The sequence below is a fragment of the Nanorana parkeri genome, unplaced genomic scaffold, assembly GCF_000935625.1.
Source record: "Nanorana parkeri isolate BGI_ZX_2015 unplaced genomic scaffold, ASM93562v1 scaffold617, whole genome shotgun sequence".
Taxonomy (NCBI): domain Eukaryota; kingdom Metazoa; phylum Chordata; class Amphibia; order Anura; family Dicroglossidae; genus Nanorana; species Nanorana parkeri.
Window position 1 is genome coordinate 658,404 of NW_017306885.1, and position 26,485 is coordinate 684,888.

Genomic DNA, 26,485 nt, shown 5'->3' on the forward strand with positions numbered 1-26,485 from the left:
TGACAGCCTCAATGGTCATTTATCAAGACTAAATGCACAATCTGAGGTGATGTAACATGGATTATGTTTGCCCTTAAAAGATCCACTAATTCTTTTAGGTAGGTCAACTCACAGATTCCTTTATATATGCAAGAAACTGGCATTATGTGCATTTGATGGTTGGGGTGCTATCTGCTATAGCTAAGCTCAAGAAAGATAATAATTAAAAAAAAAGTAAAATAAAAATCACAATTTAACAGAGTTCTATTCCTCAAAAAAAGTCATGCAATAATTATTAAAACATGACTAAAGGCATTTTTGAAACATTTGGATAGAGTGGTGAGGTGTCAGAACCAAGGTCAGGTTTTTATTGCTTTGTCTTTGTAAAGGTGCCCATACACTGTACGATTCTCGTACGAGAATCGCGGGAAATCCCACGATCGTACGAGAATCGTGCAGTGTATGGAAGGCGTGCGACCGTTTCTACTGTACGGTCGCACGTCTTCCGTCGAACCAGCAGGCTAGAAAACCCGCCGGGAATCGTACGAGTGAGTGGCCTGCTGGTTCGACAACTGACGAACGGGCCGGTGTGCGCACGCGCACACTGCCCGTTTTCCGTCCTTGCAAGCCCGCCCCTCATTGCAGTCATCGCAAGCCCGCCCCTCAAGGGGGCGGGCTTGCGATGATCGCAAGTACGATCTGCCTGTCCAAGATGGGCAGATCGTACGTTTTTTTAAGTACTTTACAACCATCGCAAGACTAAAGTCTTGCGATGGTTGTAAAGTGTATGGCCACCTTTAGACAGAGACAGTCCCTCCCTGTAATTGTTCTAATTACCAATGTCACTGGGAATGAAAGTGAGGTTATATCCAAAAATGTGAGTTGCCAGCAGAACAAAAATAGGGGCAAAATCTTCCAATGCAGACCCTTGTCCCTATGGCAGCTGTTTAAGTGGGGATTTACCTCACAATGGAAAGTTATACTATCACTTCCTGTTGAGCCTACAGGATAAGAAGTGAATCGAATGACAGAGAGCAGAATAAGAAAACTGATGACCTCCCAGTGTGATGGAGCTCCATCACTCTATGATCATCACTCTATGATCAACTACCTTGGGGTGAGTCAGTGACAAGGCTGTATTTCTTCAGTGAAGAAAAGGAGGTCATCAAAGATGGAGTGATAGTTGGCAAGGTTGCCACAAGGTTGTCTGAACAAAATTACGTATTTTTTGGCAAGTGAGACAGTTCCCTCAACTTTGGCGTGGCCTCCTGTAATTCCCTGAATAACAACACAGCCTGAGCCAGGAAGGGGCAGTAGTGTAACAAATAAGGGCTTTGAACAAGCTTACAGGATGAGGTCATAAGGCAGGCTGGGTAGAATTGTAGATTATTTTGTCAAGTAAAGGTAAAGCCTCAAAAACTGGAAAAGAGGCTGGGTTGCCTATTTAAACCAAACACCTTCCAACTCTTGTACTTATCCACTAAAGGGTGAAGAGTTTGGAGAAGGCGGGAGAAGTGAACAATCTAGGATAAAATAGCTGATTTGGAACAATTCTCCAATTCAGCTCATTTTCCAATTCAGTTATGTTCTTCCGCAAATTCTTCATAATTTAGTGAATAAACCTGTTGTTTTCCTAACACAGCTTAGAAAATGGAAGGGAATTACAGACTGGTTACTAAAAGAAAGCATAGACCCTCTTATTTTCTCAATTTTTAATATATGAAGACCAGTTTTCAGGCATTTAAATGCCAGGTGGATGAAAAAAATCAATTTTAGTAGAAATATTTAACCAATAGAACTTGTTAAAACTTTGTATAAAATGTAACGATGATCCACTTGGATAAAATTTGATTACGGCATTTCAGGTATGACAAAAATTTTATGATGAAACAGAAGTGCTCCTCAGAGATAAGTAAGACCTGCAATAAAGTATTGAATTACAACCCCCACAGCAAACAGTGCATGTCAAAATTTCTCAATGCTTTTGTGAAATATATCTCCTTAGGACAGTCAATGTCGAATAAATCCCCCCAAATGTATGTTATCCCTGCAACCACTTAAAAAGCTACATGTGTTCCAGGAATACCTAATGGTAACAGTATATGCAAGGCAGATCAAACACAGTATTAAACTCTTGCACAATTCCTGTTTATTTGCTACAGTGTATTGAAAAGAAACATAAACCTATGAAAAAGTTAACTTCTGACACCTCAAAAAGCTTTTCATTGACCAAATATTTCCTGTACCAGTTGCAGATACACTCAGTTGCTGCACAAAATGTTTACACATCCTAATGCTGGTCAGTGCAAAACTAATTCCTCCATAACTTTAACTGGTCCAATATACCTATTAGGACAGAAAAATGGAAACTACCAAACACCAACTTGCATTGTTAGGCACACACCTTAGGGCTAAAACCCTGTGTTATGGCTTGTGTCAATGGGCAAACACACAGTATGCATTCAGTTGCATTTAGCTTGTATTTGGGATCAGTTTGAGAGCCTTCCGAGATCATTCAGAGCTCATTCAGATGTCTCTGACCTCCTTTTAAGCCGCTTCAAGCTGCTTTTGCATGATTTGCAAGGAGAAAAAAACAGTTCTGAAGTTTACCAGTGTAAACGGGTCCTTATTTTTGCTTCACTACTTGGTAATCCACTAACTATTATTATTATACAGGATTTATATAGCGCCAACAGTTTGCGCAGCGCTTTACAATATAAGGAAGACATTACAGTTTCAATACAATACAAGATGGTAAGGAGGGCCCTGCCCCTGAGGGCTTAAAATCTGAAAGAGGAGGGGGAAATGATACATAAGGAGGGAGCTGTGTGGGGATTAATTATTTGAGAATGTGAAGGTTCAGTGGTTAGGTCGAGGTGGGATAGGCTTCCCTGAAGAGATGAGTCTTTAGGGAACACATAAAGGCAGTCAAGGTGGGAGATAGACGGACAGGTTGTGGAACTAGAGCAAACATGTATATTATGGTCCTTGTTCTGGGTCAGCGATTCATCAAATAGTGAAGACAGACAAGGAGGACAATTCCGGAGCATGAAGCTTCGAAGACAAGCCAAGAACTTCACATAACTTGGCTTTTATAAGGTAATGAAAATTAAATATGGTTTCATGCATGTCCTGCTGCTTAGTTTTGTGTGTGTATGTGTAACAGATTATATGTTATATTTGTGTGACAAACGTAACTTCAAATCTATATTCTACCAAAGTTAGCAGGACAAACTGGGACTTGTGGTTCTTTTACTGCTATAGCAGGGATCATGTTTATCTAATGATGGAGAACATACAGTATAAGTGATCAGATAAAATAAGAATCATATTATGTCTAACTTCAAAATGAATTAAGTGCTATTATCCCTTATAATTTAAATGGTTACTGTGGATTCAGTGTATCTATGACAACTGTAAAAAAATGTACTTCTGAACATTGCACTCCAGGTCATCTGGGTTGGTAAAATAATAGGATCTGCTAAAACACACAAATGATAGTACTGCATCTCAATCATTAGCATACACTTAGGCATACACAAAAGGTAAAAAAAGCATCATGCTGGTGCATCCTGGGATGCAGAAGGTCCTTCTATTATATTATGGTGACACTCAGTTTAAAATGCATAACATCTAAATACAAAAGAGCCTCTCTCTGCTCCATCCAGATCCTGGCCCCACCGTCATCCACACTGCAATGCAACAAAGTGCACAAACGACCGCACACCGGAAATCTTCATCCACTATATCTTTATTTGTATTAAAATCCAGCCAGCAAAGTTTGTAGTCCCCACCTGATGGTCTCCCACCTCTAACCCATTTCACCCTCCCGGTCTTAATTGTAGATTTTACAATTAAAGAAGAACTCTGGGAATTTTTCTAGGTGAAGGGTGTAAGGGTGAAGTGCTCATTTTCATCTAGGTGCTAAAATAAAAAAAGATATACTTACCCAATCCTCAAAGACAGCTGTCTCTTAGACCAGTCCTTCCAGCCTTTCTCCCCCTCCACTCCAGAGGTCTAATGTCCTGTGAGTCATTATGTCCAAAACATTAGGTATTGGACGTGAGGACGCTGAAGAACACACCATCGCTGGAGCATAGGAGGAGACAGGCTGAAGGGAGTGCTCTAGTAGCCAGCTGTGAGGTTCGGGTGAGATGCCACTTTTTCAGGCCCAAGTACAAGTACTTCCCCGCATGTACTTGCCGATACCCATTACCGATACCTTACTTACCTCGCCGAGCGTCACTGCTGCTCCGGTGGGCGGCGCTTCGAGCGGGGTCATCTGGCAGTCTCCGGCCATCTAAATTAGGACCCCACCTGGAGCGCCGCCCACCGGAGCAGCAGTGACGTGACGCTCGGCGTGGTAAAAAAAACAAAAACCATAGCGCAAGCTTCGGCGCTATGTATCGTGGCATTTTGACAAGTACAAGCACTTATCAAAATGTCCTGCATCGGTCCCGATTCATCGTTATCGGGACATCCCTAGTAGTGGGGCTACCCCCGCACTGCAAGGGCTATGCTCTTGTTTTCATCTAGGTGCTAACAAAGAAAAAATAAATGTTTTTAATGGAGTCCTTCTTTGAGCCCGGGAGGGTGAAACGCGTTCGTAGTGGGAGACCATCAGATGGGGACTACAACACTTTGTTAGCTGAAGACTTGCTCCCACCACACAGCGTTTAAAAATTAGAACTAATCTAAAAAGTTAAGATTTGCTATGTAATAGGGAACAGAACTGTAAATGTGCCTAAACAGTAGTACGTTTAGTCTGGAATCACCCCTAAAAAAAATAAAAGTACACTTTCTGGTATATGAGGGTGCCTATATATCTGCTGTGTAACTCTAGCACATCGCTGCCTCTGACCACTAGGATCACAAGATTTGGAGTGAGATTTGGTGAGGTCATTACTGTGCTGCTCACTGATCTCCTTGCTAGAGGTTATGCCAGGAGGGAGGGAGCTGCAGGGAGACCTCTGGCAATATTGGTGATTAGTCCATTGTCCTCTATCTGCCTTTTTGGGCACATCTTCCAGAGTTTTGTTCCTTTCTAAGCAAATACAGCTGCCACTAGGGAAACCGATATCATTCACATGGCACTACTCCATGTAAACCCCAGCCTTGCCTGGGCAGCTGAACGCAGTCAATATGGAAGAAATGGTCCGAGGAGATGCTTGCAAACGTCAAAGGTTTTCCTATGTAAAAGAAACTAGTATAGCTGGTCTCGGTCCATGTCTTAAGGTATGCACCAAACGGTGTTTAATCATGATCATCTTAATCATAGGTATCTTTGTCCCCAATGCCACCCAAAGCTCCACTGTGCAAGAGAGATTAGACATGTCTCCCCCTCCTCCATCCCCTATACAATAGCTGAGCAATTATTGACAGATGTGGCTATTGTCACATATGGGAGCAAGGCTCCAGGCAGCTATTGCTAAGCAGAGCTTCAAAAAGGAAGGTATATGAGCACAGTATATATTCTAAGTTATGTGATTGCACGGTTACTTCATTTTTTTATAATAACCACACGTAGGTTCAGTTTAAATGATCTATTTTATTTAATGTGTCATTCAGTGTCATTTGGGTATGGACATGCCTCTTCTACATCTCTAAAATCACTGTCATTAACAAAAATTATAGACTTAGAGAGTGCACAGACTATGTATTTTGCTAATTACAAGCTGTAAAGTTTTCAACAAGTGGAAAGAAACATATCAGAATGGCTAGATTCTATAACATATTCAGGTCAAGCCGCTCACCCATCACAGGAAGAAGACAAAAATAAAGGACGGTCCAACTGGAGGGAATAATAACATAAAATCGACATGTATTCGAACATTCATATTTCTCCTATGAATAGTGATTACTGAAAAATCTATAGGAGTTGTTGGGTTTTTATTTTAGCCCAAATCTATGTTGGGTTTTTATTGCAGTCTATGTCACTGCTGGGGAAATTTACCCTCAATTTGTCCTGTTGTCCGATGCTACCGGAAAGGAAAGTGAGGGTAATAAACTTTTGAGTTGTCACCAGAACAAGGATAGAGGGAAATGTATCAAATGGGGAAACTTGAACACAACCAGAAGAAACTAAGAGAGGATTTGCCATACTTTGAAGAGATTTCTTCTAACCTTCTGTTGCGTTTATGGACAGAAGTGAAAATAGTTCTCCCCAAGCTGGCACAGATGGCAAAATACAGACAGGGGTTTTAAGCATTCCCTACTCTATTTTTGTAGTACTTTCCAGAAATACTATCTCACATGACAGAAGGAAGTGATCTACCAAGAATAAAATCGATCATATTGTAAATGTCAGCACACCTAATACTGCCACCGCCATCTTTATTAACATTGGTGTCTTATTTGTTCTTGCTAATTTCAAAACAAGCCTACTATAATATGCCATTTATAGCCAGGATAGTTTAACACCATAGATGTCAGCTGACAGTAAAAAAAAAAAGCTGCCCTAGTTTAATTCCATGTTTCAGAGCTTATGACTATATATGATTAATCCTTTTTATTGCATACTAATCCTGCTATTACTGCTTTCTGATTATCCAACTAGAATGATCCATTATAAAAGCCTTAATCTGTCCATTCAAGGGTTTTGAGAAGAAAAAGGAGTAGTCATTTGCACAGGACTTTCTTAGAAGCTAAAAACAAACTAGAACTAAATCATGATGATGAAAATGGCCTACAAATTTTAAAACACCATCTTCAGGAAAACATGGTTTGCAATTCATGCAACAACCACAGCCTAATTATTCAGAAGATTAATAAAATGTAACTTCTAATAAAAAATATAATCCAGTATTGAATGTTATGTATTACTTCCCATAAAATGGTGTAATGTGTAAAGGAATTTATAAAAAGACACAAATTAGAGTGAACCAGTGATAAAACTGGACAACGAGAACTGAACATATGCATGGAGTTTGCAAAGGATTTTTCTGGATGCCCTGGTTTACTCCCACAAACCAAAAACATACGAATAGTTTAATTGGACTCATCTCAAAATTAGCTAGTGTGGAAAAGAGGTTAGATTGAGAACTCCTTTGGGGCACATGGATTGATGTGACTGGCTCTATGTAATCTTTAAATAAAAGTATCTAAACCCAAAGCTTTTTTTGGTTTTGATATGAGTGGAAACGTGCTATAACTTCTGTCATGTTTTTATTGCTGTCTGTGTACCCGCTAGGGAGATTCTCCCTCTTAATTTGCCCTGGTGACCACTTTAACCGAAAGATAAAAGTGATGGAAAATCCTAAATTTTGCAGTTGTCACTGGAACATTAGGTAAGGGAAAATCTTTCAATAGGCAACAACTGTCCAACATCTGTCTGAAGGGATATATCCCCTCACTTTGGAGGGATTTCCCCTCATTTCCTTTTGTGTATCCAGAAGAGGAATTGAAGGGAGAGAGCCTCAATTAGACTCAGACAGCAAACAATAAAGTCTCAAAAAGGAACCGCTACACCAGTCCAAAAGGCCAAAAAGATGAAACGCATCTAAAGGAGGCGGCTTATGGTCTGCACTGTAGTACCTGTTTTTATGCTGTGGAATACAATTTGCCATGCTGTGATCAATCTATATTGGTGTAAGTGCAATTTGATTTGATCTATCAATTCAATAAATGTTTTTACCCTATAAGCATCCCTTTGTGTTTGTATGCTTTAAAAGAAGGAATCTCCGTAGATGAAGTAAACAACTGTTACCTATGTGATTACATTGGGATAACTTTTGGAAAGTAGATGCGCTATTACCCTTGGTATTAGATACTGGGTCACATTTTTTTCTGGTACACAAGTAGTGTGGATTAAGTATTGCTCACTGATGATCTAACAAACATTTTGTGGAAATATTGGATGCATTGGACTTATTTATTACTGTTATTTTTATTTGATGTTTTATACACGGGTGAGATATACACACTGAAGGTTTTGTTATATAAATATAATGAATACTAGTTTTCTTCAATGTTGGAATGTTTTAACCATCCTACCACACAGAGAACAAGGGTCCTTCTCTAAAGCATGCTGGCTTCTGCATAGCTGTAGTGTTTACTGGGCATGGTAACTCAACTGAATGCTTTTGTTTGTTGCCTGGAATTGAGCTTCAACATGGCAGTGCTACATGAAAGAAGCTGCCAGGCAGGGAACTACATTTTCTTTTGCATAGGTCAATGGTAACAAAACCAAAAACCTCATGTGCCAGTCTAATTCCTAAGAAACTCAGCTGACTTCCCCATAACCTCTACAAAAGGTGGTCCACCACCTGGTCTGCAAGCTCCATGAGGACGTTGGTGAAGGATTGGTGGGATAACCAGTTTTACTTGATGTCGCTGCAGAGAAATGTAAGTGTAATCTGAAATTCAAAACCATACATACAAAACACTCAAAGAAAAATAAAATAAAAGTTGGGGCAGAGAGTGCTAGAAAGCTGCAGTTGACTGACATCAACCGCATCTTCAAAACATAAAAACAAAAACAAACTATTATTATAACCGTGCTTAAATAATTTGCTATAATTACTTCCTACAACTACTATTCCAAAGCTAATGATAATAAATGCCCTTAACATAAAAGTCAATGAGAACACACAAGATTATTACAAGGCTTTAGCTATTGGTCTGGATCCTGAGATCAGTCACAACCACTCCATATAGAGGTCCCGCTCTCTCCCAACCAGAGTTTCACTTTCCAGCCTCAACAGGGGGATCAGGTGAGAGGGAGAGGGTGGTGCTTCTGATATGGATTTTTATATGCTTTTAAACTTGTGTTGCAGTCTGCACTATGTATCCATTGTTGGGTATACTGTTTGCCTGGTGATACATAGGCGGAGGAAGTTTTGGGTCAAGTGCTCAGGAGCAAGCACTGACATCTACACCTTTAAACCTATAAATCACAGGCAGAATAGAACACACAAATTTGCGTGTTTTTGGGGTGTATAATCCACAGCTGCAAACTGAGAGCAGTCCATCCGTGAAGATTTCTGATGCAAACAGCGTGTGGAGTATGAAAGCATTTAGTTATAACTGGAGCTCATTCTATTTGAGTGGCAAGATCGTTGCTGGTTCCTGTGTATGGAGTGGTTTTGACTGGCTGAAGCCCTGTAATGATTCAGTCTGTTCTGACTGATTTTTATGCTAACAATATTTAATACCATTAGCTTTGGCATGTAAGTTGTAGAAGGTAGTGACTGCAACTGGCTTTAGTGCGCTGTTTTTTTTTCTTTCTATAAAACACTCAGATCAGATAAGCACTGCTAAATGTTACAGAGTGGTATGAACATTGCTGTGCCAGAAGCTCAGCTTTCAGTTGTATTCCACTGAATACAAAAACTGTGGACAACAGCACAAAACGAAAGAGCTAAAATTCAAGGTAACCCAAAATGTTTCAGAATATGAACAGTTATGAACTGAAAGTGCCAGTCACCCTACTACATACGCATAACTCAAGCTAGAACCTAATGAACTATATCATTCAAGCACTATATCCATCTGCCATACAATGATATAATGACAGGGGGGCAGGCAATAATGGAGCCTGCAGCAGATGAGAAAAGAAGCCTGCAGAGGGGGGAGGGTACATTGTGTGCTGGAACAAGAGAGTATGCATAGGTGATGACTGGTGAGGACTCTGAATAAAAGACAAGAAAGTCTACCCAGTGCATATGGTTTTTAGGCAGGTATTAAAGATTTACACCACTATAGTGGGTGGTATAGTGTCCTTTTTCATACAACTGAAAGATGCACAATACTCTTAATTTTTAAAACAAGATACAAATGACTGCACATACCTTTAAAAGGAGAGAGACTGTGCTATAAAAAATATGTCATACCAATCATGGAGCAATATGGAGGTGTATGAGATTAAAAAAGTAATCTGGAAACCATAAACAAAAATGATCTCACTTTCCCATCTCAGACTATTGGGTGACATCTAATGTTAATTTCACAATGGATGTGCATGTCAAGTAGAAAGCAAACAAAAAAAGGAAAATCAGCATATACATTTGCAATCACAAATCATCTTCTATGGCCAGATATGTGAAGGTCAAACCCGAGCCAAGATTTCTTCTTTGTATCTGTCCTAGTAACAAAGCAACAATGAAGAAATGTCCCTATCAAGGAGACACAGAGCTCTTCCATATGCTAAACTATAAAACAAATTCACTTTCTTTAAACTATGCATAAACATTTATTTCCAGTATAGTTCACATCTCACAAATTATTAAACAAACCTGATGAAACAAGCATAATATTTTATTTACTAATCAATTACCAGTAAAAACCCTCAGATTCAGTAGCCGTCCAAGGGCTACTGAATATGAAAGGCTGAAAGGCTTTGGGATTCACCAAATCATTTCTGAATCCAGGATTAACTTATCGACTATGGCTATTGTGAGTTGGTTTTTGCTTTAGCTAAGCAGTGACAGCTTAAGCTGACATTAGCTGCAATATTTTGGTTAGCCGGTCTTACCATTGAGAAGGAAAAACCCTCATAACGACAGGAGGCACAAACAGAAGGGTTTCCGCCCTACTTTGAAATGCTGACAATTGCAAAGCTTAGCAGTCTGTTAACATCACTTTATTAATTTTGAGATGCCTTAGAATCCCTTGGATAATTAATTGTTCTGCTACAAGGAAACTGGTTCATTTAAGTATATACCAATCAACCTCTAATTCCAACCATGTTTTCCTTCAATGGACTATTGACCTGAATAGGAAAGGTATGAGTACTGGTCTCAGTCTACAGTCCTGCCTGACTCTTTCAAGCCACCACCAAATACAATAATGAGCTGCCACGCTTCAACTGTCACATCCAACAGAGCCATCATTTCCCAAAGCCTTATTATCAGAGATAGAAACTTGTTGGCTTTTGGCCAAAGTCTATGGCTAATCAACATGATTGCTGGAGATATGGCTCACAGGCGTCAGCCTCCGGTCCACAACTGGTACACAGAGTAGTGAACTTACAGTCAAAATGGAGGGTTGAGATTGCAGTACGAAAAAAGTGAGCTTGGTGGACAATAGGTTACAATTAGCCACTCATAGTCCTGGGTAATACCAGTGCACTGAATTAAATCCATAGTCACATAGCTACAAATACTGAGAGGAAGGACACGTTTGCAGCTTGGTAAGGTGTTGCTGTTGCTTACGATTTTAAGTACTACTCTGCTTTTATTTTTGCCTTACCCTCCACCTCTTCCCCCATTGCAAAGAGTCCAGTAAATACTAGATAGGGCCCCGCTACTTGCTCTAAGGACCATAGCCCGATTTTTGCACCTGATGGCCTCTCCTATCAACCTCCTGGGAAAAATCTAAAATTCAGGGGATTAAAAATTGTACAGGTATGATTATTGAGTAGAGAAAAATTCAACAGATTAAAGCAGACTTCCTGTTCCTTTTTTTTTTTAAACAATGAATTTGAGAAATAACAGAAAACGAAAAACAATACCTTTTGGCCAATGTATGACAGTCCATGCAATAAGAGTTTTTAAAATATATGTGTACTTCTTTGTACTTGTTCTTAGAAAAAGAAGCAGATGCTAACAATAGAGAATTAAATAGTGCTGCATATTTTTGGCCTGATTGAATAGATAATATTTACTTAGGACAGCACGATTTACACTCTCTTCCCACTACATCCTTTAACATTAAAGAAATATGGTAAACTGGAATTGGAAGTGTATTTGTAGCTATGTAATAATCCCTTGAGGGCCCCTGGGTTTATTTGTGTATCAATTCACATTTTAAAGATTTAGCAGTCAAGGAAACCGGATCATTTATGTGCAGGAAGGGACTCTTTGTATGAGCAGTCCCTGTCCACCCCTTTTCACAAAGCAGCACAGAGCAAGCATGCATGTGAGTGAGTGTTACAGCACAAAATGGATAGCAGATGTTTACCATTTCTATTCTACAGGTCACATTTGTGGCTGCATACGCTATATACAGCGAGTACACTCTGCTATTAAAAGAATTACATAAACATGTTTAACTCTGTCTATCAAAGCAAAATCGCTCAACTTGAAACAGACCAATCCCATATGTGGCGAGATACAAAGTAACCAAGTGAAATAAGCTTGGGCTTCTGTCTCTTTGCATAGAAAGATATTTTTCAAAATTTCTTCTGATCTCATCTAATTAGATGCAATAAAAATACTTTTTAGAAGCATGTGTTTCTTATTCCCTACTTAAAAAATAAAAGATGGAAATAGCTCTCTTTTGTTCCAGCAATTGAGCAGATTTCAACAGGGTCAACACCTTGTTTAAACTGTAGATTCCAGCTCTTGTTTGCAAATCATTAACTTTGTCCACAGCAAGTAGGTCCTGGAACACTGAGCAGCAAGTAAAGGAAGGTCCAGTAACCGGATATTTAAAAAAAAAAACGATAGACCACAGATCCAGGTATAGGTTGTCATCACTGCAGGGGCCACGCCATTCTTCATGTTTCATCAGCTTTCCATAGTCTGTTATGTGAGCCAGTAATAGAAATGCTCCTTTTGATGTGACAGACCCATACAGACATGACAGAGAAGGTAAGCAAATGGCATGATCAGGACCATTGTTGAGGCCAGGGCCTCCCGCATAATCTAATGCATGGCGAAGTGCAGTGTAAGAAACATAACAAAATATAATTTTCTTTAAAACACAGATTAAAGAGAATTCCATCAAAAACAAATATATCAGCAATGGGTGCATGGCACCTGATTAAACGAAGCTTAAAGCAGATATAAGAGACAATTAAATGCAGCTCTTTATTTAATAACACATTATTAACGCAATAATAACACTATATTGTTTTTTAAATGCAAGCAGTATGGGAACTTTGGCTCCTTGTGCTGCTTTTACCTCCTTGAGTCTATCAGCTTTGCTGCAGTAAGAGGAAAGAGCAGAGAGATGTGCTCATCGGTCTTCTGCTTGTCCTTTCAGTGCCCAGTCACAGGTTAGAAAGACCTATATGTGTCATTGACATGCAGCAGAGAAAAAACACAAGTCTTCCTCCACTGCCCACCAAACAAATATTATTCTCTTGCAAGGGCTTATATTTATTCTACGAGGGCGAGTCAAAACTCCAGTAATGTTAAAGCTTCTGTTGGCCGCACTGTCTTATCAGCTCTTTCTGTTCAAGGCTACGGCCTCCCCAGTCCCTGCTGTGCAGGTGTGAATGTGATACGTCAGTTCACTTGTAACTGCAATATGAGAACAAAATGGATGCCCTACTTGTGATTTGCAAGAAAGGAGAGCAGCGTGCAGCGATTTATTTTTTGTGGTCCGAGAGTGTGTCTGGTGGCGTTATTTATCAAAGACTTTGTGTGCAGTATGGAGAAAGTGTTTTGTCGTGAAGAAGTGTGTATGAATGGATAGAGAGGTTCAAGGAAGGTCTTACAAGTGTTAGCCATCAAGAAGCATCCAGACGCCCGTGCATGGCTGATGACAACATTACGCATACACCTGTAGTCCTGAGCTTGTTTCATCAGACTTTCACCTGTTTTGGTCCCCTGAAAGCAGCCCTACGAGGACAAAGATTCCCCTCTGATGAAGAAGTGGACAGCGGTGCATTGGTGGCTCGCAGCTCAGCCTAAAACATTTTTAAAGAGGGAATAAGAAAGCTTGTTGACAGATGGACAAAGTGTATTGAAAAGCAAAGAGATTATGTCGCAAAATGATGTATTTGTCTTTTCTAAAAGTTGAATAAAATAAAAATTCTACAGCCAGAGTGTCGATAATTTTTGACTCCCCCTCGTACATTATAAAAAATCAATACAGGAGAAATAATGTGTGCAATAGGCCACTTGAGTCTTTGAGACATAAGAAGCCATTGTGCAATTTAAACTGGTTCATACAACACATACGTGAAAAATAAGTGTTGGACGGCAGTTGTCTTACAACAGCCAGATTCATTTTCATTTTCCCATATGATAAATTTGCCTTTTGTCAATCAAGAGTATTGACAATAGGAGAAATGTGAGCAATTTCAAATTTGAACCTGACAAGAACTTGTGACCAACTGTTCTGTGGTTAGAAACAACACGGATATAAAAAAAATGTGGCTGCACATGTGACTGTCTATGCATTAGGAATACTTCTTATATCCCTTGTGTAATCCAGGCATTTTGAGGTGCAGGAGAGGTTACCTTCGGTCTTATAACAACCACATTTACCTGTTCATTCAATAATCACCCCATTGAGTTTCATTTCTGATCTACAGTATACAAGCTGTATTACTGGGCCAACTTCCCATAAGTCTACAAAGAAGACAACACATGTTTATTCTGCATATATTTTGTACTACATGGTTCCACCCAGGGAAGCAGATCATGGCTGGTGGAAAAGGCCAGCAGAGTGCTGTACATAGCTTCCGAAAAACAATGCAGCGCTTGGGCCTGGCACTCCTCACAAGAGTCGTTGATGCAAGCAGTGTGCTGGGTCTCAAGACGAGTTATGTAAATATCAAAATGCTTTAAAAAGGTAGATATCAGTCTGGAGGAGCAGGTTTTCAGAGGCAGACTGAATATGCAGGTAGACATCCGTAGGAAATACCCACATGTGATGCTGAGCTTTTATGTTTGAAGGAACTGAAACCCAATAGTTGAAAGGAGCCAGGGACAGTCAGGCTGGGAAGAAAAAATGCTAGATAATGCTGGACATCCATCAGCCAAGGAATAAGGTAGGCTCTATCTGACCTAGAAGCTCCAGCTTCTAATACATATTGTGAGAAGCTCAGTGTGTGCAATAGAATCACAGTCATCAATTTAATTACAGGAGAGGAGCCTGTAAAACTGTGCAAGACTGAACAAAATGCAGGAGTTCAGCTTTAATTATTTCCAAATGGGAAAGAATAAGCCACAATAATAGTGTACACAACGTCTGGAATATGTGCAGGTAGACATGGCAAGACAGTCCTTGCAGTGATCAATAGATTATTATTAAGGTGTTACTGCATCACAGTCATTATGCCTTGATAGATTAAAGAAGAACTATGAGGCGAGTGAAAATCACTCAGCCTCATAGTTCTAACCGACCTGCGACAATGAAACTGTCACAGGTCGGCTCAATAGATCGGGAAGTGAGCGAACACATACCGGTGTTCGCTCACTTCTCGATCCTGTCCCTGCAGAGAGCTGTGCCCGTCAATCACAGCTCCCTGCAGGGATTCCCCCCCTCCCCTGTCCGATCCTCCAGTGCTGACTGGCGGAACAGACGAGGGAGGGGGCAGGTACAGCTGGCACTGCCTCTAGATAGGCAGAGCCAGCTGTCAATCACGCAGCTGGGTGGATCCAGACAGCTTTGGGTGACGGGAGGACGCTAGATTGTGTCCTCCCGTTACCCATGGGAGAACTATGGGGAAAAGCCCTGACCCCATAGTTCTCCTTTAAACTGTGAATCTGGTATTAACAAGAGGTTTTGCAATGACATGTAAGATGCAATACATGGCACAATGAATATTTTTTTTATCAGATGGTAAAATTGGTCTGCTGGAGACCACGAGTGAGATTTTTGCACTTTTTCAAACTATAACGAAATATTCAGATGGGGAAATAGAAGCGTTAGGGGAGCTGAAACAGTTTGTACAGTAGTTTTCCCAAATACCTGCTCATCAGCTACAGATGTCCTGTCTGTTAGTATTTAACCAACTAATATAATATGTTTGTCCCACCCCAAGATGGCCTATAAGATGAAAGTATTCAGACTTTTCTCTATGGCCAGTTAATATTGCCTCTTTCTTGTATTATTTTAATTGTATTCTGCTTTCACAACATGACATGTCAGGCTGACTGCTAAAGAATCATGTTTACTGTCCATGGCAGCCAGTAAATTTTAGCTCTCACTTATTCATTGCAGCTCAGACAATGGAAACAATCCATTGTTACTCACTCTCATAATCCATCTCCTGTATTCTAGCATTACGAACGTTTACTTGTTGAAGAGATGCTCAACATAAATCTAAGGGCATTTTTTCCCCCCATTTTGAAATGAGTAGGGGAGGGTTAAACTGGTGTCAGATTTTTTTGGCCATCTGTGTCTCATTAGGCTCATTTTGCCTTCACTTCCAGTCCTGTAGACTTCAACAGGAAGTGAAAGGATATCTTTCCATTGTAAGGGGAATCCCCTCTTAGACTGTTGTCATGGGAGCAAGTGTCCCCATTGAAAGAGTAACCCTCTATTTCTGTTCTAGTGGCAACTAAAAATGTTGGACATACTCACTTTCATTCACAGTGACATTGGCGATTAGGACAATCAGAGTGAGTGAATCTCCCTAACAGGGACATACACAGCAATAAAAAAAATCTGAAAGTGGTTCTAGCCACTCACTACACCAAATTTATCAATCAAGGTAGTTATAATTTAAGCCTAACAGGTTCCCCGGGTAATAAAAGCTTCCCCTACCCAAGCTTGCTGCTTATTTACTAAAATAAACCAAGCATGCTTATTATGCTTCGATGCTTGGCAGAAAAAAAAAACCACGAAACATCTGCGCTCCCTGCCAAGAACAGGAAAAGCAAATATGCACATAAAAATCCTTGGTGTGTCTAGCATCATTTCACTATGATATTTGTATATTAAGCTGTCTAGCCAGAAAGATACATGGCATCCATGCAGACACTACGGTTGACAAGATGGCCGCAAGATGTACAGAAATGACTCCTCACTCTCAGCACAGTTTTAAAACTTGCCTTTGTACCAAGCTGATGTTCGAAAATACATTTGCTCCATGTGTGAAAATGAATATTCCAGGAAAATAAAATGCCATAGCTCATTGGTTTTGTGGAGGTTGGCAAGAATTTATATGAACTGGCAACAAATATTAACTGAATGGTATATATAAGCTGAATCATACAACAAAACTTATAGTTTCCTAGAGTAATGTGGGCAACAGAAAAGAGTGTGTTAGACTGAGATTCGCCCACTGGTCAATTCTAACACTGGCTATATCATCCCACTGTGATGCATACTTCCAGCATCTATCATGACTTCTCTTTTTTCACATGCACCCTAAAATAACTAACTGATTCGCCAAGTATGTGTACCAGGTATAAGATGCATATGTTTTCATGGTGCCGGAGTGCGTTCTCTATCTGTGTATGTTTCTCACTCTTTCTGAGGGTCCTATTTAAAGCCAGACTGGCATATGCTATCTGCTCTCCATTGAACACCATGGCCTGCATTTTAGGAGTGATTTATAAAATTCAAACTGTGGTGAGCAGCCGGAGGCGTCCCACGGAGCTCTCTCTACTCAACACTGCAGAGAGATCATCATGATTAGAGGGGAAGCCAATCACATGGCATAGGTCATGTGACAAGGCTTGTCCTTGTCTTGGAATTCTTTTTCATGCACTGTTATAAATGGCACATAATTCACATTTGTAAAACATATGGCAATGCTCTATACAGGAGGTAGGTAAATGCCAGTCCTCCAGCTGTGGTGAAACTACTAATCCCAACATGCATCTGCCTCTGGGAGTCATGCAATGCCTAATGGGATTTAACATTGCACCACATCACATCTGGGTGTTATCTAGGGCAGTTTGCATGCAAATGCACTCTGCCTAGAAATGCCTACCCCTGCACATGGACATCTACCCATCAAGGTATTTTCATATTTACAGTACTCCTCCCATAAGCTAGCCCTGCGCTTGCAAAAGAGCTGAGGGCTTTTGAGAGGAGTACCGAGGTGGGGTGCTGTGATGTTTTAAGTAGGCTTGTATGTACAGCACACTGCCAGCCCCTCTCACCAGCCATGATCTGCCTGTATTGTATAGAGAAGCACAGAAACCTTGTAATGATGTCACTGGGTCTATAATAAGGCGTCCAATTACAATGGAAAGGTTTTATTGATAAATGTCATTAGCATGTTAAAAAGGGGCAGAGGAGGAACCAGGGAGGGCAAAACATAAGCATATTTTTATTGCTTTAACAAACCATAAGGGTCACGTCTTATGCCCATAATTAGGGTTACAAGAAACCCCCCTAATAAAATAATCCTCTGGCAAGTTTTTCTTTTGTTTATATAGTAAAACATGTTAACTATCCTGTTTTTATTTTTTTTTAGGGAAGGAGCAACTCCACTGGATAACATAAGCTGAATTGTAAATCTGTAGCCAGTGGAAGAATCACCCCATGTACCTTATAATGGCTCCTATATGTTGCTAGTCTCTCTTTCTTGACTATCACCATCTAAAAACATACACAAAGTTTACAAAATATCAAAACTCAGGTACATGTGTGCCGTTTTCTTGGGGTATCAGATCTGGAAGTTCTACGTAGGAGTTTAGAATTGTAAACCCAGGAGTTGCATCAACGCGTGAACTACTGAACCTGTCCAATTTAGCCTTCACTCAACAGCAATAATACTGCCTATACACAAATAAGTCTTAGCCATACAAGCGCACTGTCCTTTCATCCCCAGTATTTAAAAACAAGAAACACAAAGTTTGGATACAGTAGATGTGTGGTCCTCAACTGCTGGATGGCCTGAAGCACGCTAATGGTCTGTCCTTGCAGATAATGAAACACAATGGTCATGTGGCAACTCTAATAATCACACATTTAAAAGAAGACTTAAAAGGAGAACTACCGTGTTTCCCCGAAAATAAGACACTGTCTTATATTTTTTTTACCCCCAAAAAAACACACTAGGTCTTATTTTCAGGGGATATCTTTTTTTTTTGGTATGGTAAGAATGAGAACAATACTGTTGCTCTTTCTTTTCCTACTGGTCAGTATCGGTAATGCTGATCCCTTTCTTTCACTTTCACAGGCGGAGTGCATCTGGTATCACTCCGCCTGTCACAGTAACTAGCGATTTAGAGGAATGATCTGCTAATGTGTCTCTGCTCCCTCTACCACTCTGGAGGGAGCCCCCTGTCATCCCTTTAATACAGTATGTCCCTGCAGACTAATACCATCTCACCTGCTCTTCAAGTTACCCCTCACATGCTACCACCAAACTAGGTCTTATTTTCGGGGTAGGTCATAAGCCCTGACCCCATAGTTCTCCTTTAAAGGAAAACTGCATTTGTGCAAAAACATTACTGTAAATTTAACAGAAAAGATATTACAATCTCTAACAATAATTTCTGAAACTCCCAGTTTCTGAAGTGTATTGCCTGTTGATATGAAAAATACCCCATCTCCTATACCAAACAGAGTAATTTGTTGTGTATGGCCACCCTGCTTTATAATCACCAGAAGACATGCTGTGTCTTTGCTTGCCCCACCACTGACAGATGGAACATGCTGAAGAGAATTGGTTCTTAATGTGTAAGAGGAATGTAAATACAGTGTTTTTCCCCAGAGAAATTTGTTAAGTATCCTTGGGGTTTTATTATGTGGTCAGTTTAGCCGAGTTCTATAAATAACCAGTAACCCTGCTGTAATGAAACCATTTCTGGTAACTCTGTTCCTGCAGTCTAATGATTTATTACAAACTCCTATGCGCGTCATAAATCAGCCATTTTACAATGTAAAAGGTTTTATAATGTAAAACAAATCCAAATATACACACGTCAAAAGGTGCAATGCCATCTTGAAATGCTCTTGGCAAATCTTTGGGCCCCCAGAACACATCTGGGCTCTACGTTGTTTCTATACTTTGACTGTTAACACAGACACCATAACATATTTTAGAGCAATGTTATTATTGTATTAAATGTATTGTGCAAATGCCTTTTAAATGATCCAGTTAGAATTGATGTTCTTATTTTTTTTCCCATGACACCCAATATACCATTGAGCTCAGGTAAAAAAACATGGAGGAAACTAAAAATGGAAGTCGGGTTGTCCATAGCAACCAATCAGATCCCAGCTTTCATTATCTAACCTGCACTCGAAACGGATACTTGACATTGACAGGTTGTGACACACCTCCATTTCCATCCTTTGTACTCTGGTCTACAACAATTTTGAACCATAATTGTTTTTTAAGCTAACCGCAGATGAGAAAAAAAAAGCTGCAGACGTAGGAATAGAATGTGCAAAATACATTAACCACCACTTACACATTTGTCATGTTAGAATGCCCAGCCCATGTTTCTGTAGTAAGCATCGCATACAAATTAATCCAATTATAGTGGAGGCATTCAGTTGTACATACAGCATTCAATGATAGATGATGTGAATGAGCTAATTGCTACTGTACATCCATGCCATCAGAAATTGTAATGCAAATGTAATGAAAACATACCCTGCAGCGGTCTAAAAGAAGCCTGCCTCCTATAACCCCTTAGAGATTCCACACCACATTAACAGGCTCACCTTGCTGTGACAACCGCACCACCAGCCAAACAATATATAGTAAAACAAATCTGCCGTGAGGGCCATCTCCCATCGGAGAGCCACTGATGCAATTCATTTTCTTTAAACAAGAATGCAAAAGGCCAGCAAAGAAAAAGGCAATCTATCTACACTGTGCATGATTTCTACGTAGGCGACAGACAGATGGAGAGGTAGAGACAGATAGACAGAACTGGATCAGAAAATGAACCAGTGTCCTGGAATGACCAATCTGTTTTCATGTAAGGCTATCATGCAATCGACATTGTTATGATAAATTGAAAGGTCCACTGTAAGAAGGGGTTAAGTAAAGCCATGACCCTGTGACCTCTACAATCAGTGTTCCCACCAATGGAGAAGCTAGACCTTTACAAAGCCCTATCAATCTGGTGCTTTAACATTGCAGGCTGCAGCTTAGCTCAGAAAGGATTCTCATGTTTTCTCTGAGCATCTGAGCAGGAACAAGCTGTCTCTGTTTCTGATGGCTTTCATTTCCTTCCGTTTTTCAAATGACTAAATCAAGCAAAATGGAAAAAAAAAATGGCTCCACGCTGCCAGTAAGCGTAGTACTCATCAAGTGTCAAAAAATAAATAAAACAACAACAGCCAGCATGGCTTTTTTAAATCAACATGAATAAATCACACAAAGTTAAGATTATCCGTGAGAATTAATCCGGGGTTTATTTGTATAAAACACATCTGTCTATATGCATACAATGACCCATTTAAGAGCATGCAGGTTGGAGAATCTGTGATTCAAAGCATCGCAGTGACCTCAAAAATGGCTTCTCTGCAATGTTATATAATTGTCAGTGCACATGAATGTTGCAAGGTGCAAATCACAGCTGCTGAGATCCACGCTTACACCTTTCTTCTTACAGTAAGCAGACAGCGCTTGTTTTCCAATTACATAACATTTCAGTAACATGAAGGTACCCACATCTAGAACACGCCTGATGAGATGTAAACCCTGCTGCACGGTGCATGGTGTGGAAAGGGGAAATCGCTTACTGCTGCAAGGACACAAGTTCTTTGCCACACATCGCATACAACATAAAGTGGATGTATAAAGAAAGGCATGTCTCAAGGGTGTAAAAAAAATGCAGAAAAAACACATTGGTGTCCAGCAATAACAATCCCCCCCGGCCTTGCCTCCCTTCCATACAATACACATCACCCCCCCCACCCCATTATTACCTGTAGGAACGCTCCCCGCGTACAGTGTGCTTCCTAAACGGAATGATGCTCCCGTTATCATGCATGATGTCGTTGTTGTTTTCTCCATTTGGGGACAGCGTTTGGGTTGGACCCGGCATTGATGCTGTCCCAGGAAAGAGGGAAGAATGATGCAATAAATCAAGGAGGAAAAATGCAATGCTGATGAAGCTTCTATGTTATTTTCAGCCTTTGGTGTTGGCCAGTGAGTTACAGGAGGCACCGATCTTGCTGCTGCTGCTGCTGCTATGCCACGGATCGCTCTTACTCCCTCTCTCTCTCTGTCTACAGCTTGACGTCAAAACAGCCTGAAGCAGCATCCTGGTCACATGACTAGGTCCCTCGCCATGGCAACCAGCTAACTCATCAGATCCTTTCAATTCGTATACACAGAATACACACTTGCAGTGTTATAATACCAATATATCTAAAAACAATAATAACAGACACACTAGCAGAAGGCAAAGGGGAAGGCTAGAGGAAAAGGCTACATCTGGCATGCAAAAAGCACCAAGCTACTGATAACCAAGCCCCCCTTCCTCCCTCCTTTCCTCCCATCTCTTTACACACCCCTCCAGCTCTTCCTCCTCCTCCTCTCTCCCTGCTGCACCACTGAAGGAAAAAAAAAACCACGGCAGCTCAGCCTAGCCTACTGAACAGCTTTTCCTCTGTCCATTTCCTTTCAGCTCTTTGATATGCAGCTGTGCACACAAAGATCTATTCAGTACCAGGCAATGCTCGAGCAATGTGCAGCAGGGCTGGGACTGGCTTACATGCAGGGGAAAAATGGTAAAAAACAGACCACAAGAGCACCCTGAAAATGGATGTATTCTCAATTATATAATTGCACAGTCACCAATCAACATTGCATCCACTAAAGGCAACAAAGCTTCCTACAAAGGAAAAACACATTTACAGACTGTCTCAAAAAGAGAAACAAGCAGTGGAATATTATTACATCTAGACTCATCATTAATACAAGAGCAAAAATGATGCTGCATCTTCAGGGAATCCATTCAGCCCTTAGAGAATGGACATCTTGAATATTTAACATACCAGATAAAGCAGGAATTGAAAGAAGTTGTGTGTGCTGAAAATAAACGATAAACAAAATGTGAATAGTATTGCCCAAATAGCACTGTAATAATGACTTTGCATCAGTCACTGTGAATTTGTAGTAAACAGACAAAAAATATTATGTAAAATGCCAAAATAAAAGCAGGCAGTATTTGCATAATGGTGTGTGGTTTTGCCATCACATACTGTCACTGAGTGGTAAAGTATCTGTTAGTTGTTGTTTCACTACAAAACACTACAATAACAACTGAGGCAACAAGCAGGCAGACATCTATGCTAGAATAAGGGGCAAGAAATCATCGGCATGTCCTTGATTGAATTGCCTATGGCCGCAGGGCTTGTGAAGACACATGCCTGGCCAAGAGAAATTCATAATTCCTGGGGCTTTAGGCCAAATGTCTTGTGCTACCCTTTCATATCTCAGTCAGCTGGCAAGCCTTAGTGCCACACCAACAAGATCAGATATCATAGCTACACAAGGTATTCTGGGGCTGGGGGTGGATACTTTAGAAGTGGTCACTCTGGGTTAGTAGAACCAGGGACATCTCTTCAATGTTTGACACCCAAGACCTGGTGGGGGGTTATGCCAAGGGGCAGTTGCTGGTGTTGTACGTTCCTGGGAGGGTTCGGAGGATGGTGTTGGCGGCACGTTATGTGGGGGGATGGTGCCTCTGGCCAGTGTCCTGCCCAGCTCACTGATCACTGGTTGCCAGGGGCTCGGGACACTAGCCCCCACACACTAGCCTTGGGTGCTGTGGCCAGAAAGGGGGGTGGCAGGCACACCTGCTGCCCCCCATGTGACCCAGTGGGGATGCCCCTGAGTAAAACAGACAACTAGAAAAGTACAATAAACCGTATTCCTACTACCTAGGAGGTCATTCTAGGTGTACAGACCCAGGTTGGGTAAACTGTAAGTACACAGTACAAAATGCATTTGCAAGGACAGCAACAATGAGACAGACTGCACTGGTAGGTAGGGCAGCATTTTAGTAACTTTCACTATACACAGGAAGGAATTACTGACGGCCAGCAACATAACATATACAAAGCTTTGTGCTGCTCATGGCAGCCAAGCAAAAATTTAGCAGGGTGGTCAACAGTGACAGAGCCACACATATGGTACCTTGATCCTAACCTCTACTTCATAGGGGAAGAGAAGGTCAGACCCATTCCAAAGGAGATTTCCGACAAGATGGAAAATCTCCCTGTGTGCTCACACATACTGCTAGCTACCAAAGATGATAATTTCACTCTCTTCAGAAGGAGACTGATAATAACAAGCAATGTTCAAAATCAGGAGCTTCGAATGCAGTTACCAAGCTATATATGGCCACCCTTGCAAACACACTAGAAAAATTGATGCACTGACTAGCAACTTGCTTTCCTTGCTTGGGGATCTAGCAATAAACAATTTGCAGGACCATTCACCCTGTGAACATTTGTTCAATGTAATGTAACACAACATTGTGGCCACTAAAAGGCATAGAGGAGCAAAGAAGTACTTATTTTCTTTGCTCTTCAGCTCTATCTAGTGGCCATAATGCGGTATTAGATACATTCGACCTGAAAAGAAAATATGTTTGTTTTTGCCTCTATTCGCACTAAATGAACATTCACATGACTGGCTTTGCAAATTGTTTACAGAGTCTGGGCATGAAAGGTGGTCATATATAGCTCCATTAAAGCATGTGTTACAATCAGTACATCACTTCTGGGAATTGGGCATAATTATTTAAAATTATTGCACATAGATTTTTTTCAACAAATTGTAAAATTTCCATGCAAGCTGGAGTGATGGCCGTCAATAAGAAAAGGTAAAACAGTTTTCACATGTGTACAATGTCTCACGCGCATTCCAAAAAAGATCAATTTTTTTTTAAACCAAACGTGTAGCTCAGAAGAAACAACATGTCTCACCATTTAACATTTGTCTAGCTGTGGCCAGGCTTGAACATGGCTAAAAATGATTTAAAAGTAACAATTTCAATCATATTAAAGTGTTTGAAATAAAAATCGTTATTCTGACCTAACATATCAGTGAGGCCATATACAAAGTGATCTCTTAGTAACGAGAAAAGAGATTTACACAAACCGATAACATTTCTGTGTGTAATAAGAAATACTCATTCTGCTTGGAAACAATCAGTCCTTTGTAAAGTCCAACACTGCTTAATTGTCTCAAGTCATGCTGGAATTTGTAGACATTTATCAGGGTATTCATGGCCACATTTAAGGATAGTCATACATGGTTAGATTTCTCTTGTTCAGACCCTTCAGGCTGAACCCCCCATCCATGCTAAACAGCTACTGTATTCAGACAGTTACCCGCCGCGGCTGCTTGGAAACTCAAACAGTAACTGCTTCTAATAGGATGCAGTCACTGTTTAGACAAACATTTTTTTACCCGACTCCTTCAATTTTAAAAAACAACTTTTGTGGAGTTGGATGGTGCCGACAGAGCCAGCTCACAGCTTGAACTTTGGCTGATTCAGCAGGAATTGGCTGAAATTCAAGCAATGCATGGTAGGTATAAAGCAGGGATGTCCAAACTGCGGCCCTCCAGCTGTGGTGGAACTACGAAGCCCATGAGGCATTGCAAGATTCTCACAGCCACAGACATGACTCCCGGAGAGAGATGCTTTATGGGATTTGTAGTTTCACCACAGCTGGAGGGCCGGAGTTTGGACATCCCTGGTTTAAAGGATAATGGCATGTTAAAACAAAGTGTACTTGTCCTTTTGGGCTAATCTAATCGTTCCTACTCTCCCTCTGCACAGATGCATACTTACAGAGTTCTGTCAGGCCTGGACTCCACGATTTTTGTTGATATCCTGTGGCAAACGTCTCCTTCTCCTGCCCACTTTCGCACAGTACATCTCCATTGAATTCTATTGTCTCCTGGCAGGAAATGGAGGTAGAAGTTCCCCATAGACATCAATGGGGATGTACTGATCAGGCCCCTGGGAACTCGGTAGGCATTCAGTTGTGCAGGGGGAGTGAGGAACCAATTACGTAAATCGTAAGGATAAGTTCACATTGATTTGAAGTGAACGTATTCCTTAAGCTGGGCACAGACATAAATGACTGCTCAGATGGGCATGTACAATGTGCCAGTTTTGAGCAAATAAGAAATGAAAAAGGAGCCCGCACCTGGGAAAACAGGCAAAGTTTTCTAACCAATGAAAACATTCATTTGAAACTCTTGCTCAAAAAATGCAGCAAAAAAATCCTGTTTTGGAAAAAATCTTATGTCTATGTGCCTTTAAAGCTTTGGTTCTCAAAAGTGGGTCGCCACATACCTTCCACTATTCTAGGTGAGAGGCTCCTCTGCCTCCCCCTAGCGCAGCACTGTCAGTTCTCGCGCCAAGCAGCCATTCAAAATATGCTGCCCGGCGCGGAGTGTCAGCTTGAGGAGGGATAAGTTGGGGCTATGGTCGCGAGGGAGCTCCATCCATACGTGCATTGCTTATAGATCCCTCACGTGTCCTATAAAGGTGCCTGGACCGGAGTGACATCACATTCTGGCTCCCGGCACCTCTACAGGGCATGCAAGGGAGTTGTACAAGCAACGCACCTATGAATGGAGCTCCGTCACAGAACAGCAGCCCACACTGAAGCCCAGGCTGAGGAACCACTCCAGTTTTCGTAAGGTAGGGAGACTGGGTGGACCTTAATTATTATTTTTTTTACATTTTTTTGAGTGTGTATTTGTATCTGTGTGTGAGAATGTCTGTGAGTGTGAGAATGTGTATGTATTTCAGTGTTTTTGAGGGCCCGTTTACAATAGCATAGTGTGTTAATCGCAGAGTACCGTGTGATTAACGCACTGTACCACGCAATCACGCCTACCGTGCATTCTGGTGAGGGAGGTGTGTTGCGTTGCCATTCATTTGAATGAATGGCAATGGTGAATGCACCTCCAACCCACAGTTTGTACGCCAGCACC

At 40.9% G+C, this 26,485-nt stretch overlaps 1 protein-coding gene across 2 annotated transcripts in view; it reads right to left on the minus strand.

Annotated features, from left to right (window-relative positions):
* Nucleotides 1-26,485, minus strand: part of MAPRE2 (microtubule associated protein RP/EB family member 2) — a 146,469-nt gene that overhangs the window by 76,451 nt on the left and 43,533 nt on the right. The window contains exon 1 of one of the 2 annotated variants that reach the window (XM_018562965.1): nucleotides 21,445-21,894. The exons of the other annotated variant lie outside the window; for it this stretch is intronic. Coding sequence (XP_018418467.1) covers nucleotides 21,445-21,563 — 119 coding nt within the window. The 5' untranslated portion in view covers nucleotides 21,564-21,894. Of the gene's footprint in view, nucleotides 1-21,444; nucleotides 21,895-26,485 lie in introns of those variants that run through there. 2 annotated transcript variants of the gene reach the window in all.